Genomic DNA, 18,443 nt, shown 5'->3' on the forward strand with positions numbered 1-18,443 from the left:
ACCACAATTTTTAATACGCTCGGCATGGTGTTAAATGTTAATACGATGATTCGTTCACAATCAAACTTACATGGATAGCTTTGACGCCAAATGTAAAAAAACCCCTTATTTAAAAAACAGTTTAAAATAGTTTTAGACTATTTAAGTCGTTTCATTGATTAATATTGTGATGAAAACAATTTTGTTTTTCCATGGCGGTCTTTGTTACAAATAAAATTCTTTAGTTTGGAAAATAAACATAAAAAATGTGACCTAAGATTTAATACGGACCTAAGATTTTGACTTCAATCAACTTTTTTAACGGTGTACGGTCAATTGTTTGAAAGCAATTGTTCGAAAGCCAATTGTTCGAAGCCAGTTGTTCGAAAATAAATTGTTTGAAAATCCAGTTGTTCGAACAGCATATTAATCGAACGCCAATTTTTCAAAAAGCCATTTATGTAGGCAAGTAACATTTAACAAAAACAAGTATGTTTTAGAGCTTGTTAGAAAAATTTCTTTGTAGGCGCAATTCAGAAGAAAGTAGGGATGATTAAAACAAAAATATTTATTTGTTGGGTGTTAAAATTGCTGAAATAAAATTTATATTATACTTTTAATACTAGTCAATTGTTAAATTAATTATAAAGTTAAAAAAAAATATATAAATTTATACAAAAATGAGAACGTTCATCTCAGCTCCGGTCTTCTGGTAGCTCAGTTTATTATTATTATTATTATTATTATTATTATTATTATTTAAATGGAAATTTTGATATTTTGTAGACTTTATTTATACTCTAGAGCGCATTTCAGGAAAATATTTATGTTTATACTGGATGGCCTAAAATTAAGTTACAATACAAACTTATGTTTTTTTAAATGAAACACCATATGTTTCTTGGCATTTTTGAATGTATAGCTTTTAATTTCAATGTTTATAAGCTAAACTTCTATTAGTCGACCTTGCTTGGTTTTTGAATTAAGTTGTTTTTTCTCGCAAAAACATTTTCTTTTTAAAAATTTATTATACAACATTTAAGACAGCTGGAAAAAAAAATTACCACTGTAAAGTACGAACTTTGAGACTATAACATTTTTTTTTAATGTATTGCAGTCGAAAAGTTAAAAAAAATGTCGAAGTTCCTTAAAGTTAAATAATATAAAAAATTTAAATGGAACAACCTATTTTTATTTTTGCATCTCATAAAGTTAAAAGATCTTTAATTTTAAATGTTAATTTTTCTCAACAAAGCCTATGTATTTTCTTTAATTTTTGATAATTATGCAAGAATTGACAAGTATTTGTTGATTGCGCCTACGAAGAATTTTCTCTAAAAGCTCTAAAACAAACTTGTTTTTGTTAAATGTTATTTGCCTATTGCCTACATAAATGACTTTTCGAACAATCAGTTTTCGAAAAATTGGCGTTCGATCATATACTTGAAAAAATGTCACTATAATAGGTTTGTGTTCTAGAACATAATAAGTCCTGATTTGTTTTTCTTAATCGTTATAACACGTCCATAAGATTTTGTCACAAATAATGTTAAATTGTAATCTACTTAATTTTTTAATTCGTGATAAACTACATTCTTAAAATATTTTGGAATATTGTTTGATAACATATTAAATTGTATATGTATGTGTAAACTATACCTATTTCAGTTGTGTTTACGATTGGTACCTAAGTATTTTTTTTTAATAAAAGTACCTATACATAGTTATTTTTTTACAATTTGTGTTGTTTAACAATTTTGACAACTCTACAAATACTAAACAAAAGTTTGATAATACAGAACATAATTGAGTTAATTTATTACTTCTTCTAAAGTTATAAAATTAATTTTAATTAAAAAAAAATCATAAAGCTGATTTTTTACCATGAAATAAGCACAAAACCTTTTAATAAATATTTTTAATTTCGTCATAATCAAGATACATACCTACCGATGTTTGAGTAACAAATAAATACATTTTTCCAGGACAAGTATGAGGTCGATTGAGAAGTGTTATTTATACCTACCTACTATTTCAAAAATTGATAATTTGCTACAAAATAATTTAAAAAACGAGTCGAAATAAGGTGTTTAATATTTGGTTGCTTTCGAAATCCCCCCATGAAATAATTCTTGCTGGGAAATCTTTACACGTTTTTAAACGGTAGAGTGACAAGAAGTCAGTCCCCTCAGTTTAATTTAATCAGTATCTGAATGAGCAAACTTTTCATTTATTTTTATACTTTGTGACTTCTTTCTTATTGCTTGTGAAGGTGCGTTTGTATCTCCCTTGATCCTATTTAGTCATTTATATTGCTTTAATTTGCGTCGTTTATTGCGTAATCAGTCCAGTTTGTGTGAAGTAATTTAATTAAGAAAAGTTCGTCCGATAAATAAGTTTGAAGTGTGAAGTAGAGCATATGTTCAAGTTTGTGTTGCAAATATTGAGATTTATTGGTCGCAATTTATCAGATTCCCTGGGAAACAAAGGAGAGATCCCTACGTGAACCCTATTTAGATTTTCAGAGAGTTCGAACCAAGCGAGATAGTTTAAATTTAAAAGTACAAAGAGGGTCGAAAGAATGCGGCGATATTTTAAAATGTTATCTGGATTGGAAGTATCGGACTTGGTGCTACAATGTATGTAATATGTCGGGTATGCCCGCTTAGATATACTTGTTAGCCTAGCTGCGAAGGCGGCGCAAGGCGGAGCTTCACAAGACGGTCGAATGTGGAAGCGACGCCGCCGTCGGGACGTCCGACTCCAAAGACGCCCGTTCAACTTTTACGCTAAATTGTACCGAAACACAAGCGAACTCCATACCGCCATTTTAGCAAACATCCTTATATTTTCAAAGGGTGACTCATACATTACATCGAAACTCGAATTATATACACGAATGACACATAAAACTACACTGACACTACCATGCAGGGTCTCACTCTACTGTCACAAACTGCATACAGAGCCCCTGTCCGAATGCCTCCCCTATTCATCTAATAACTTGGATGATGGAACTAATTCCTGTCACAATATACTTTTTTTTGAGGATAATAAGAAAAATCTTGTTTAGTTTGAAATGTTATTACCCTGAAGCATACTATCATCCAGATTATATTAAAGAATAGGTACCGGAGTAACCCTTGAACTGCTCTAAGCTCGAAACGTATTTCGCGAAAAGCAATTTCCAGGTTAGTTCGCGGTTGACGATGTTTTTACCATCTCTCTTGGACTGTGCTGTGGAGGCATCTAACTGTTTCCCTCTTGTAGATTGCTGTAGATCGTGGCAATTTGCTGCAAAGTGCTCCGATAACACTAGGGCTCTGACATATGGCTACACATGCTGCTAAGAAGATACGATATAAACAAACACTTCTTTGCATATCTTATGTACCCGGGATAATAGGGATGCCAGGAGGGTAGTTTCCGAAACCATTATGACATAATAGGGTATTGAGCGCCTTATTACAACGTCCTTTAAGATGTATTACCTTTTTTGTGCCGTATTATTTAAAACATGTAAATTAACTCGACCTATTTGTTACCAAATTATTTATGGTTACCTCTCTCACGACCCTACCCAAACAACCCGTCAAAAGTTACGCATTTCTGTCAATGTGTCACTTTACCTACTATCTACGCTCATTCGAGAATCCTGTGATTATTATTATTAGATAGTATGGTTCACTGTTTTGTAATTTCACAAAACAACGCAAAGTTACAAGAGTACAAAGTGATTGACTAGAGACCGATTACGTCCGACTTCCACTAATGCATTTGCTGATTTGATTTGAACAAAATCAGAATGACCCGTTCACAGTTGAGTTGTCAGGAAGGGAGGATCAGACGGGCCGAGTTCAGACACTCATACACGCGTTTAGTTTTTATGGCGGCATTTAGCGAGATCACATTCCACGCATTTCCACCACTTTATCCATTGTCACAAATCGCAGCTCGGTCCCTACAATTACCTAAGTATTTATTGTCTCAGACGCGACAATAGGAAAGGCCACATTTCAAAATAAAACCAGGTATTTGCGGTGCTACGCTCAACGCTGAACGGCTTACCGCTGACTACCTATAAATTTAATGTGATTGGACGATATGTCGCTACCATGTCTTGCACACGAAACCACTTCTTACACGTTTGGATCCGATTTACACCCCATGATTTTTTAAAATTAAATTTTTTTATTATACAGAGTGTTTCAGTGCTTCAGACCTTCTTTGGGTGAATAAAATGTGTGAGAGTGAATGTGGTGGTGGTAGAATATAGGCGGAGTGTCCAAGATGGTCGCTTCCGGAAGCAGATTGGTAAAGACATCGCGCGTATCTTTGGAGGCGTAATAGGCATGTTAACGCGGCAATGCCTTGGCAATTACCATATTTTACGCGGCAAGTAGCGAGCTGTTGGGACGGTGAGCGTTAATCCAGCGGACAGGTATTCCATTAGCCGGTTTTCACCCTTTCGCGTTATCTTTCTTTCAAGTTTTTGCAATTGTTGGTGATATATATTTTAAAAGTGCCAAGGTGGGGTTGAATTTTGGCGTGCAGAAGTGTGAATCAGAGATGCTTCCTTTGAGAGCGTCACCTTTTGATCGGTGAGCCGCGTCGATCTGCTCTCAAGCCAATGGTGTAAACGTCAAGGGGACAGCCACCGTAAAAACTCTGATACTAACATAATTAAAGTACAAGCAGTGTAATTTTACTTAATTAAATTCCCTTCTTTGGGCGGAGGACAGAGCGAGCGCCACACGGCAGGGAGACGATATGAACTTTTTCCACCCGATGAACATTAAAACTCGGCATTTAATTTCATCAGAGATCTAAGAGGAGATTTTTGACCATAAAAAGAAGAGACGGTGAGCTCGTTCCGAGTCTTGTCAGATCGTACTTTTCGAGGGTTACGTCGAAACAGATGGACATTTACTGTTATCGTAACTCCGCGAAAATAAAAACATAAAAGCGTGCTAGGGGAGGATCCGTCTGATTGACGACAATGAGAGTAATAATGGCATAATTACCGTGGTCGAAGAGAAAGCTGGTCTTGGCGAGAGCGTGGGCGGCGGGAGGAAGACCCGGCACAGAGAACGCGTAAGCGCTGCTCCCGGTGAATCCACCCCCAAACAAAGGTCCTACTGCAACAAAGGAACACATCAACATGCAATTTAACGACGCGCTATGCCACTCGCAGCGATATTAAAAATCGTCCAAAACAACCGCACTAACAACACGGCCCAAAAAAAGACCAAAATTCTCAAATACAACTTTTCAAAAAACACGCCAACCAACGTGTTCAAATTTATCAATCATTTTTGCCCAGTTTAAAAACTCTATACGTGAGTCAACATACTGGAGAATACAGGGTGCGACAGAACTCGCGCCCCAGAGAAAAATGCCATTTAAGGTAAGATACCAGGAACATGGAAAAAATGTTATGCTATGTATAAAAATTTGGAAGTTATGAGGGTTTAAAGTTTGCATTTTGACTCTATTTATTTCTGTTGGAAAAATAATTTTCCAAGTTTTTTTGCTATACGCTATTAAAAGAGGAAACAAGGAAGCTGTATCCTAAATTGTAACTCTGTTCAATGTTATTTGTGGCTTTTATTGGCAAATTTTTTTCCCTTCACTAAATAATTGTAAAAAAAACATATAGAAGATCATCAATATCCTTAAATAGACATAAAAAATGTCAAATGACAAAAAATAAATGTCAAAATTTTTTTGTCAGAATTTTTTAAACATTTTTTTCGTGTTTCTGGTATCTTACCTTATTTCAAAATTTTCTCTGGGGCGCGAGTTGTCGCGCACCTGTATATACGCCATCGACAAATCACACTATTCTTTCCCATAAATCAATTAGACCGCCGCATACCGCACATAGGTCTCAACCAAAAGCTTCCTCTTGTATGTAAAGCAGGAAATCCAGAACGGTGTCTCTCCTCCACCCTTTGAAACCACTTAAAACATCAACCACCAAGTTCGTGACCCGAGCTAAAGATTCCGTGAAATCGTTTGACTTTTTTAATTTCCTACAGCGATGAGCCCGTTCTACAAACAGTAGTGGGAAAATGTCGGCATTTTGAAAACAATTCAGACATAAATAAGTTGTCTGCAGCTTTTCGGTCTACAGAATGCGGGATACACGCTGCCGCTTGTTGCTACACGTGAACACCGGTCGCTGATGTAGAAGGATATAAATTATTCGCCTTTTGAAACATTAACACTTCTTATTCACTGGTTTAAAATACAAAAATTGACAAAATTAATTCTTTTGCCTACCGATTGCACCAATTACCAATATTCTCCGAAGAGTTTCCCATAATAAAACCATTTTCTTCCATAATAACTTCCGCTCAATAATTCGTCTTTGTACTACCGTGACAGTAGCAATTAGTAAATATTAAATCATAATTAATTTATGAAAAAGTTATCCGCACAATCTCATTTGCAGTTTAACAAGTAATTGTCAATTAACACAAAGTAATAACAGAAGATTAATGGCAACTTATATTCAACACAACAAATTGACTTAAAACTTAATGCTTCGTTGGGTCAAATAATAAGTGTCAGTAGCTAAATAAATATTGTTTTGTTTGTGTAACCAAATATAGCTAGTTCCATTAGTGATTTTTCATATTTTACTTAAATTAAATGAAATGTCTACTTCTCGAGTGTAGTGTTTTTTTTTTTCGTAAAAAAATGACAAATACAAAATAACAATTTTTTAACTTTTAATGATGATATTTGAATTTGTTTAAAAATTCGGCTTTATTTGCGAGGTCGTGCGCCGTTTGATGTGTCGTCGTCCCTCGACCGAGGGTTTGAGATTGCCGTCGTAAAATATCGAGTAGAGAATTGGTTTTATGAGATGCACGGTAGTCGCAAATGAAAAAAAAGTCAAACATATGTCAATGTTGACATGTAGTGAAAGTCAAAAAGCCGCAAGTCAAATGAACGATAGGAATAAATCGTCGAAGCCGAGGTAGAGCTTTGACGGAGTTGACAGTCGGCAGATGTGGACTTCGGGAGCCAAGCATGGGCAAAGTCCCATTGCAGAAGCGATGACTGGATGATAAGGTAATAAGCAGACCAGTCCAATATTTAAATACATGAATTATGTAGATGTGTACTTATTCGATTGGACATATTGATACCCCGTTGGCTGTTATTAATAGTCACAATTTACACACAATACAATTCCAAACTCCGAAAGCAACGTTTGAATACAATTTATATTCAAATGAAACGTTCATTTGTAATTGCAAGAAACTTCTACTGCATGCACCAAACAAATCTCACACATCATCTAGCAATAATTTGATCAATTTCTTCGCAAGTCTTGGCAATCACGGAAAAAATGTGAAGAGGTATAAAAATTTTACTGTCGAGTAATTCTGTTACAGCGACAAATTTTGAAATATGAACACATACAAAGTTACATAAAAAGCCATGTTTGCAGTAAATATAATAACAATAAAATGTAAATTGATTTCTCACGGGGCATAGGGTAATCTTGAAGGGGACACCATTTCCGATTCGCAGCTGGAGAGGTAATATAATATGTATCTCTCTAGCTGTACCAAAAACTAATTTAATCGAAAAAATTGGTGCAGTTAGCAGGTTGTGTGCATGAACAATTCCTAATACAAAATCTGTGGTATAAATCGATCAATTTAGAAAAAGATAATACACGATAAATAAGCTCACGAAAAAATCAATTAGGGTGCTATTTGTCAAGCAGGCACACATAAGTGACTTCTGGACACCTGCTTTACGGTCCACTGCACTAAATAGCCGTTTGCAATGCTCATTTTAAGTGTGCCACCGAGTCATTGAAAAGGGAGAAGGTACGGTGAGTCCTCGACAGGGTAACTTCCCCTCGACCCGAACCAACAGTGTCATTCCACCGAGATTAATCCTATTACGAGACTCGTATTTGACCGATAATTCAGGCGTAACCGTTATAAACACCACTATTTAGACGGATGTATTTCATGTTCTACAAAGCTAACAATTTGTCAACAATAAAACATGGATAAATCCTCGTACACCCCAATTACACTTTTTAATCGCCCCTCTGACCCTTTCTTACAAACCGTTCGGAAAATTTCGCCAAAATTTAGCGAAAATCGGATGACTTTGAATGCCTATTGAAATTATTGTGCCATGACGGCCAGCTCCGGAAGTCTAAAGAAATGCCCAAATGTCATTACCTTTTACGGTTCTTTAGAATTGGAGGAATTTGTACCTACGAATTTATGTACTTCCTCTCTTTACCTACTGAGATTTATTGCCATTCACACCCCTTTGAAGATTAAAAAGCTAACAACCGGCTCAATATTTACACACGAATTTAGAATGATCAAATAAAAACGGTAAGCTGCTGCAAAATCCTCAAATGAATTATAGAAGTCATTACATGATTCGAGCCAACTGCTTTGCAAGCCCCACTAACACAAAAATTCAACAAAACAAATAAATAATGAGCATGTCCCATTTAAAAAAAAATGTCATATTAAGTTCTGTAATAAGTCAAAAAAAAAAACTATAATGGAAATGGAGTACAATTAAAAACCCCAGTATCCAAAAAATTTTCATTAATATTTAGCCAAAAAAATATGAATTTTATTCCAGACCTTTGACGCCCACTGAATATTTCCAATCTAATCGTCTTGACTAGAATTCTACTTGCAATTTTTTTAATGTTTTAATGTATGTAAAAAATGCAACGTTGTACATTTCAAGTATGTTTCTATGTTTGCATGTAATGGAGACATATATCAAATACTTTCACTTGAATTCTGCAGAATTATCATAACAAGATTTATGTAAAGTTAATTTGATCTGTGATTGAAAAAATACCACAATATGCATTATTTATTGCATACTGATTAACAAATAAAATCATATTTCATTTCCTCGCCTCGTTAGTGAAGTATTCGGTTTTAATTACGTTGTCTAAAATGGAAGCTTAATTTGTCAAGTAAAGGGCAAATGAGATGAAATAAGGCAAGTATTATAGTAGTGGTAGTGGTTGGAATTACGACCGGTTATGGTACGTCTGGTTCAATAAATTCGGGTATAATTGATATGTGAAACATGGCAAATAAAATAACCGTTTTGACTGTTTGAAGTGAAATGATGTAATTACGCATTTTCCAGAGAGGAAAACGTGATTTGTATGCACGCGTCGTCGTACTTGTTAGCGGTCGGCGTGTGGAAGCGTCGCGACGCCGAATTTCCAGCAACACGTACAGCTAATTGCGCACTGATGAAAACGTGCGTTTTACTCTTTGACCGAGGAGTTATAGTCGATTTGAGGTTGGAAAATGGTCATAATGGTCCGGGTTATGCCGTAATTAAACGGTCGATGTTTGTCGATGATGTCTCAAAGTGTGAGAGTTTTTGCGATATGGCCAAGACGGTGTATGGCTTTGTCGCCGATAAATTATCCCATTACATCAATCGCTGATATTTTACGATGACTTTATGGCCAAGTGTTGCAATGGTGAGCACCCCGCGCACTCTTGCCGAAGTGGTGACGCAAAGCCAGCGATTTAACATTGATGTCACTCAGAGTTATAACTCTTGCTTATATTTATGAACCTGTATCTCGGCCTAGCCGAAAACATCGGAGGAGCTGTAATGTGCTGTATGCTGTCTGTCGCGAAAGATATATAGCACCTGGACTAACCACAAACTCTATAAATTCCTTGCAAAACACCGATTGCTGCTTAGTCAAAGGTCTACCGAAAATTTTTCACCAACAAACTTCAATACAATTAAGATTTTGTAACAAGAAGATTCAAAATTATGCCATAGTGAGGAACAAAGGTTTAAATGGGAGTATGGCAGCAGTTTTACGGCCAAACAGTGCGGTTTCTTTGTAAACTATCACCGCTTGTGGAATCCGAAATTTGTAACTAATTGAGCGATGAAAATGACGCGATTTCGTTCTTCTAGCCGACAGACGTAAACAGAGTGATTTGTCTGTGTAAACAGGGTGTGGACGATATCACGCTAGTGAAAATGACACTGACATTTCAATTTGAATGTTGGGTGCATGTCCGCTTTCGGTCGACGCTGTGTGGTAACTGCTCCGGCAGGCGTCGAGGGGTTCTGCCAAACCGACGCTTGATTACACTAGTTTAACTTGTTATTGAATACACTTTGCCCAAATTGATCATTACAATCTCCCATTATTCGCAGCAGTTTTACAGAATTGACAAATTCTCTTGCGAGATTAAAAAATGACACGCATGAGGGAATCGAAATCTCCAAGTATTAAATCGCTTGTCAAAACGAATTTCGAGTATCAGGACGCGTATTATTACGAATTCAATTAAGAAGATACACATATCTGGTGAGGTGACAAGTGAAATCCCCGACAATTTTAAATCTGGGATCGAGTCGGAACGTGTTAACATTTTTACATGACAAAAAGGTTGTCGAATGTAAAAAGGGGATTCTGCATGTTATGATCGTGTTAAAGAGTCGACTTATTCATCTGAGTTAAAGTCGACGCCTTGAAGCGTCGGCGGCTCATCGCCAATCTGAATTGTTAATGGAGCCAGGGGTGTACTAAGATAAAAAAGCTACAATCGGATCCCATCGCGCACCATAAACTACATTGTTATAGCATTGCTGTTTTTCCATTTATTGGTGATCGACGGTGTTTACGTTTATTTATAGCCGCTAAGCCGCCGACCAACTCTATGACGGGAAAGCGATAGTAAAACAAACTGCCGTTTACAGGCTTAACCCTGATTTACACCACAGGATAACTACAAGCACTAATGTCCCACTAGTAGCACCTTCAAATTATTACCACTATTTTTAAAGACTCATTTACACTTAGAACACTTAGACCTTTTAGCGTAAACTACACATTCTAAAAGACAAATGCAAAAATATTTTTTGGGTGCTTTTGGTGCAGTCGGTAGGAACCGCTCTAAGATATAACTTGTTTCTTTGGTGGTTGCGTTTATTGAGGGCGTGGAATCACGTGTAAAATCGTATTAATTATCACCTGGATGCCGACCGAGCACGATTTAATAGATTCAGCAGGGAGCGAGAACTAGCCTGACGAGATTGACGAATGTAATTGAAACCAGACCTGTTAAATTATACAATCTGTAGAAGCGGTAAGTTGACAAAACACTGGTAGGATTTATCATTTGTCACAAAAATGCATACCTAACAAACCGCGGCATTCGTTTTGCAAAAAAGTTACGACCGTTTCTGCATTTCAATTAAAAATGTGCAAACATTAGCTCGTCATTTATGCTCGGCGAAATTCCATAATTGATTGTGTTAGTAAAATGTTGGATGCTCGCGTAATGAAAGCCACTTTTCGCGAGATAAAGGCATATTTCAGTTTAAAAACCAGATATAATAAGACGCTCTGATAATCGACGCCAAGCGTCGGGACGCGAGCCGCGGTCGCTCTAATGAATGCTTTTCGGCCCGAGCAATGATACCCTCTTTTCCGTAATTATTACCTTCTCTTCTTCTCCAAGCAATAAGCTACTATCTACGCGACTGCCCTTTTTCCACTTACTGCCAAAAGCTAAAACATTATCTGTAATGATTCACTCAAATGTCATCATTTATTACCAACACTTTGTTCTTTACACATTTAAACCTCATGAAGCACACTACTCGACCGCAATACTCATTCAACTCTCTAAATTGCCTCCACATCTTATTTTCATACTGACCATTACGCCAACAAAAGAATTTTTCTCTACATTGTAGTGCATTTTGACCCATTAACAAAACAAATCGCCACTTCAGTCTCATTGATTTTATTTCAGAAAACTTTACCTCGACGAATGAAGGTAGAGTTAAGTTTTTTTCTTTAGATATTATCATTTATTTTCATTACACTCAAATCAAATTTTTTGCCAAACTTTAAAAAAATCTGCTTATGTAGGTATAGCAGCTTATAATAAACTCTGTGCTTATACATATAGTTAGGTTTATTGCTAGGTTAAGAAGTCAGCTCACTAAATAAAGTAAAAATTACAAAAAACAAAGTAATATCCTCTTATACTACAGTACTCCAAAAAATTAAAGGAACAAAAAATTTTCCTAAATTTTTTGATGATTTTTGAAAGGCTGTAACTCATCAAAAAATGGTATTATCTTGATTAAAAAAAAAAAACTATTTTCAACAATTAATCAGTATTGTTTCTTGAATTTTTTTACAAATTTTGAAAAAAAAATCCAAATAAAATTTTGTTTATTTTATTTTTAATTTTAGCAAATAACTAATGCAAAATTGTGAAGAAGGTCGAAAAAAATTGTTTTCTACATTTTATTAATTAGACAAAATTCAGAAACAATATGTACAATTGTTCCTGTAAAACTTTGATCAATCGGTCCGAGAAAATGGTTTGATGGATCGATTTAAAAATTTACAGGGTTATGGGGAAATTTTTTGTTGCTTTACTTTTTTGGAGTAGTGTATCTTCTAAAACATAAAAATATAAAATGAAAAACACGTAAAAAGTTTTCGATTTTATGTATGAAAGAATTATGTAATTTTTGATAAAAAAATGGTCTTCTGAAATTGTTGAAAGTTTACTTATGCCAATTAATTTAGAAACAGTTTGCATTATATTTTTGCCATCTTCAGGAACAAAATTAACATTAAAAATTTTCGTTGCATAATACAATGTGGAAAGTTTTTGTAAATTTTACAAAAATTCGTTGGCAAACAGCCTCCGTGTGTTGGAAACAATTAATAATGTGACTAGTGGCATAAATATCATCTTGACAGAAGCGGGTGTAAAAATGAGCATCAATTTAATTGCCCCTGTTGAAAATTCGAGTGAGAAGCGGTATGTGGGTGTAGGTGGTATTATTGGCATCGAACAATACGGAAAGTATTTTTATGGTTTAACGGTCTTCCTCCGAGGATATATTACTTTCATTTCGAATCAATTGCAATCCATCTGGGGAACGAGGGCCCGAACGGAGAAATCATTCTCACCCGCAATTAATGACAATCGAAATTAAAAACGTAAAGACCGTTATTGGTCGTATTTTTGCGTTCCGTTCTGGCAACAAATCAAGCCCCGATTTATTATAACGAAATTCTTACATAATGATTCGCTTCCAAGTTCGAACTAAAAACGAACCAACGAAGAACAGGAGTAAAGCAATCTAGAAACATTATTGGATGTTACTGTGTTTTGCGGTGTGAAAAGCCGCAATAACAAATCATATGTAAGCTTTTACTAACAGATTTTAACTGTCTATGTAATGCTAACATAATGCGCGGTGTTATGAGGGAAATTGGGTTTACGCGTGATTTTAACGACCATGGCGGTTTGTGTGTTTTGTGGTTTTTAGTTTTTACTTATACTCTATCTACATACTTATTCTCCAATTATTTTTCTACATATTATAGTCCGTAGTTCCAAATACTTGTAATTCGCACGACTTCGTGCACAGTTGCGATAAAACATCAGGAAGTCGATGATTTCTTCGAATATCTATGTTTCATTCACTCGATAATGACAAATTAAATTATCGCAGTGTTGTAAAAATGGGGAATAAAATACCGTTTCAATTATAATAAGAAGGTTGATGTCATTTCCGATCAAACTCGACAAGATAATAGCAATTTCTGTCGCAATTAATAATAGCGTAACGTCCGAAAATGATAGAGTTTTAAAATAGTCCAAATCAGCTTGTGGCTACTGTTTCAATAGCAAATAAATTGCGATAAATTTGCTTAGTGTCAGTAATAAAAACGCTTTTCGAGTTGATGTTTCTACGGATATTAATGTGTAAACGATTTGTTACATTTCCAGGTGGCCACAAGCCACTTTAGCGGAAGAACAATACTGAACATTATCTGTTTATTTAGCCTAAGCAGTTGGGTTCCATCTCAATATATAAACAAAACTGAGCGGTCTTAGACAAACAAATAAAAAGCCATTTCATTTCTGTATGATATATTTATTTTTGTCCTACCAACTTATGCATCAAATCATACTTTGTTCCAAAGAAAATAACTCGCATACTCACGCCTTAACAATGGAACTATCAAAGAACATCTTTTCTTTTTATCTTCAGAAACTGTATATGAATTTGTAATCAAATTACAGATTTATAACACAAACTTAATATTGCTCGCTTGAATATGACTTGAGTATGAGCACAAAATTGTGACATAATTTAATCACAAAAACAATTAATTTATTTGTGAAAGTTTTGATCACAAAAAAAGTTATTTTCCAATTTTCCAATCTTTATATTTGGTATTACTGCAAAAATAAATAAATTGAGAAATACATATAATGCATTCTTCTATTCTCTTTACGATAATTACCTAGCATTTTTTGAAAAATAATCTGCACAAATCAAAAAAACAAATTCCTATTTAGTACAATGGTCTTTTGAAATAAAAGTTTTTTATACTTTAAAAAACAAATCTACATGAATCTAATTTACCTATTTTCAGAATGTACGTATATAAATAGATATATGGCACAAGTTTAAGCATAAGAATAGTTCGATTTTTTTGAAAGTTTTAATCACAGAAAGAATCACTTTCTGTTTCATTATAATAATTATGATTTTTTTTAAGTTAAGCAAATTTTTTTAACAAAAGTAGGAAAACTTAAAATTCACCTTTTTGTAATTAAATTAGTCTTCAAAAGTGTAAAAAAAACATTTGTAACAATAGTTATTTGTATCATTTCATTCATTTGTGTCATTTTGCAAGTACTAGTGCAAGCAAGCAAACAACAGTTTTTGGCTGTGTGGTACCCACTATTTTTTGATCCGACTAATTTCAAATTGTCTCAAAAGTTTAAAAAAAAATCAAATAGTTTGAAATTACATGTATTTAAATTGATAACACAGTGTCCAAATTAAATTCCAAATTATTAAATTAACTCCAAATTAAAATATTCATTCAATCCATCAAATATTTGCTGTTAAATTAAACCACTTGTTGTATAAGAAATGTCAACTATATAGATGTTATAATATTGCCGACATTGGTAATTTTGACTAATGCAAAATCAGCGTATCTGAAGGGAATACTTTCACAAAAACATTGACAATATGTGAAAATATTGCGATAATAACACGTTTTTTTCCTTTTCGTTGTATTAGTTACTGCGAAAACTTAGTGTTGCTATTTCCTCTAGGTATAAATATAAATTCGAGTAGAATTTTTTCACAAAAAAATAACATCACATCTAGTGATAAAACCCTTTGTAATAACGAATAAGTAATAATAATATTTTTATACTAGTTATTTTGTTGAAAACTGTACTTGAATTAGTTTCAGTACGTGAGAAGATAGTGAAAAATTGTTCACAAAAACAGTTCGAAAATTTTCTGCTTCATTACTATAGTAGTGAAAAATTTTTAAGACGAAAAAAATTATTGTTGCTACATTATCTATTCCTACTTATGTTATGTATGTACAGTTGTGGCTGTTGAAAACTAAGACACTTGGACAAATCCAAAATTTTGTCGTTGTTAAATGTCTTAAATCTAAAATGCCATTCAGTAACCTTACTTTAAAACAATGAACTTAAATGTGAAGATAGAAATAAAGGATATTTTATTGTAGTACCATTCGAATCCAAAAAACTGAAACTGACAATGTCATTCTTAATGAAAACATAATTTACTCTTTACGAATTTTTAAAATACCAAATATATATTTTTTATTTGACTAAATTAAATTGTTTTATTAGATTACTGTAAAAAAATGTATACAAAATAATACGATAAAAATATTGTGTAACACAATTCTCGATTTACTGAAAAGTTTTAGTAATAACCATTATAGTAACTTTAAATGTTAACGTAATACCTAAAATTCTCTGAAATTAAAATACAATCTATTGATATTTGTAATTCTAATTTTACTGTTCACCCATCCACAGTGCCTAAAAAAATTATACTATTTAGGACAATAATTTGACTAGTAAATGTTTGTGTACCAAAAAATGAATTAGAAAACCAATCTTTATTTAGATATCTAATTAATTAATTTAAGACTAAGTTTCAGAATATATTGGTGACCCAGGGTCATTCTGACCCTAAAAAATTTTGAATAACGTGCTATAATAATTAACGTTGCAAGCCATGTATTGGTTCTACTCAGTACCTTATTCCTCATAGTACATGCCAATTATTATTATAGTGAAGTTGTATTGTTTTAAAAATTAACAGAAAGGGGCCAAGCAGGTAAGACAGGGTCATTTGTACACCACATCACCGTTGAACCGATAGCTTCAGTTTCTGCTAGTTTGAGTTTTATTTTTTTCGTGCAATATTTTTTTATAGGTCCAAAATGTAACGAATCTTTTTACATTAAGAAATAATTGTTGTGTTTAGTATTTTTCTTTATTATATTTTTTTTGTGAAAGATTGCACGAAAACTGCATTTTTTGTATTTGGTTCCTGATGCTATAAAAAAAAACTTATTTTTCACGATTGGGTGTGTTATTCAGTTTTAAAATAATGTAAATAATGCAATAGATAGATTTTCTGAATTGTTACCGAAGAAACATAACTACAAAAAACAAAATCCGAAAAGAGGGTCAGAATGACCCAGTTCACCGAATACGATAGTCGAAGTACCATTTATTTATTTATATATAAAACTCATAACCGAGATAAAGAATGTATATGTACACTTGTTTCTCCCAATAGTAGAAATTAGGGTCTTGTTTTTCTGTCGACCTATACATCGGAAAAGGTCTTCGTCGTGTGTTTTGTTATTTTTAATGAATCTGTGTTTGAAAAAGGCGCAAAACGTATATTTTTTGCCAGTGCTTCCTTTATGATAATCAGCCGATATCAAAGCAGGCATCTTCAGATCTCGTCCGAAGGAAGAAACCAAACAAAAAGCGACTTACTCCGAAATCCTCTGTTGTCGTCATGAATTCCAGGCGAGTCGTTGTCTGTTGCTTGTCCATGGGTCGCATCCCCATCTTCCGACATGTGAGCATCCAAACTCTCCTCTTTGACGGTCGTTTGGGGTTGGGGAGACATTGACGCGCTCGCGGGCGAACAAGAGTCCGTTCGAGGACTTGGTCCAAGAAACCGTTCTTCCGACGGGGAGAATATACCGTGACCATGGTGAACCGATTCACTGTTTGTTTCGATTTTTAAACACTTTGGTGGCGCGAATGCCGACGGAGAAGGAAACGCTTTTAAATCGGCGAGTGGACGAAATGCACCGGAACCGAGAGACAATCCCGGATGGAGGAATTGAGGCTGAAGGTGGTTCAAAATGTGGGCTGGAAGACCACTGTAGGCCTCCATATGACGCAAACCGAAACTAGAGGTAAACGGACGATGAAGCTCTTTCGACGCCTCGGACATCGCAAACTAAAAACAAAAAGACTATTTCAGAAAATAAAAAACATAACATATGTAACAAATGGAAGACTCTGAGTTGCAAACTAATTGGTCATTGTCTGCAAACAGAATCACTCATAAACAAAGACGTCAAAAAACTAATAAAATAAAGCAATATTGATGATATACGACAAATTGCTTGAAAAAATTATTTTTGTTCCTAATTACGCTTAACAAAAGACTTTCAAACTTGCCCCTTATGTACATTTAATTTTGAAAGTCTTGCTATTTAATTAAAAATCGCATTAGTCGATAATATTGACTGGATCTTAAATTTCAAAGCCATTGTCCCAATGATCTTGTCAATGACTCTAAACAATTGTCACTTGATATTACATTTCCTTCGACTAAAGTAACAAATCTGTTGAGTTTTTACTAACCTGCGGATTAAAGGGACGTTGGATACGAAGGGCATCTTGTAACCCACCTGCAGCTTGGGAAAACACTACAAGGGCTGGAGAATTCAAATGTCCCGAACTAGGAACATAGGCCGAATTTTCCATATCTAAAAAATACATTTTGGCAGTTTTTCTCGTAGATTTATTTTCTTAAAAATTTCTATTGATAATTTAAAAAAATACTTACCTTACCCTTATTTACGTTAGTGCAACTTACTCGAAAATAGCATATGCATCGTGAACGACCACCCGGATAAGACTGACAGGAATAATCTCCCTCTCCTAAAAACCCACGTTGTACTCCCACCCCTAAAACTCGCGCACCACGTGCTTCGACCATTGAAGAACGCCCTTATTACCTCCCATCTAATACCATAACAGCAAACGTACCTGTTCATGTATATTCTCCATTTGTTTGGTTTTTCTCGTTGTATGTGGTTCTCTGTTGGTTTATATATCTTATTTATTCTCTCTTAGTGCTCATTTTGGAAAGTAGGCGTGGATTAAACCGCGTTCTATTTCCAGCCTTAAATAAACATTACAAATTTGACTTGTTTTTTAATAATTCATTGATTACTGACAAATTTTCGTCTGCTTGCTATCAAGTAAAAAAAACAATTTTTGTTTTTGCACTAAAAATGATTTAAATAAATAAAC

At 34.3% G+C, this 18,443-nt stretch overlaps 1 protein-coding gene across 4 annotated transcripts in view; it reads right to left on the reverse strand.

The window, feature by feature from the left end:
* The window catches only part of LOC123006467 (E3 ubiquitin-protein ligase Rnf220-like), a 42,443-nt gene extending 24,399 nt beyond the window's left edge, over nt 1-18,044 (reverse strand). Inside the window, exons 1-4 of one of the 4 annotated variants that reach the window (XM_044400970.1) lie at nt 18,004-18,044; nt 17,769-17,893; nt 16,884-17,358; nt 5,004-5,114 (exon numbers count right to left, since the gene is read on the reverse strand). In XM_044400970.1, the coding sequence (XP_044256905.1) occupies nt 5,004-5,114; nt 16,884-17,358; nt 17,769-17,893; nt 18,004-18,022 (730 nt within the window). In that variant the 5' untranslated portion in view covers nt 18,023-18,044. Of the gene's footprint in view, nt 1-5,003; nt 5,118-16,883; nt 17,359-17,768; nt 17,894-17,973 lie in introns of all 4 variants that reach the window. The other 3 variants (XM_044400969.1, XM_044400972.1, XM_044400973.1) reach the window with 3 other exon arrangements.
* Between the last annotated feature and the right edge of the window lie 399 nt (nt 18,045-18,443).

The sequence above is a fragment of the Tribolium madens genome, unplaced genomic scaffold (assembly GCF_015345945.1).
Source record: "Tribolium madens isolate multiple individuals breed KSU strain unplaced genomic scaffold, Tmad_KSU_1.1 Scaffold_2;HRSCAF=44;Tcas5.2_LGX, whole genome shotgun sequence".
Classification (NCBI taxonomy): Eukaryota; Metazoa; Arthropoda; class Insecta; order Coleoptera; family Tenebrionidae; genus Tribolium; species Tribolium madens.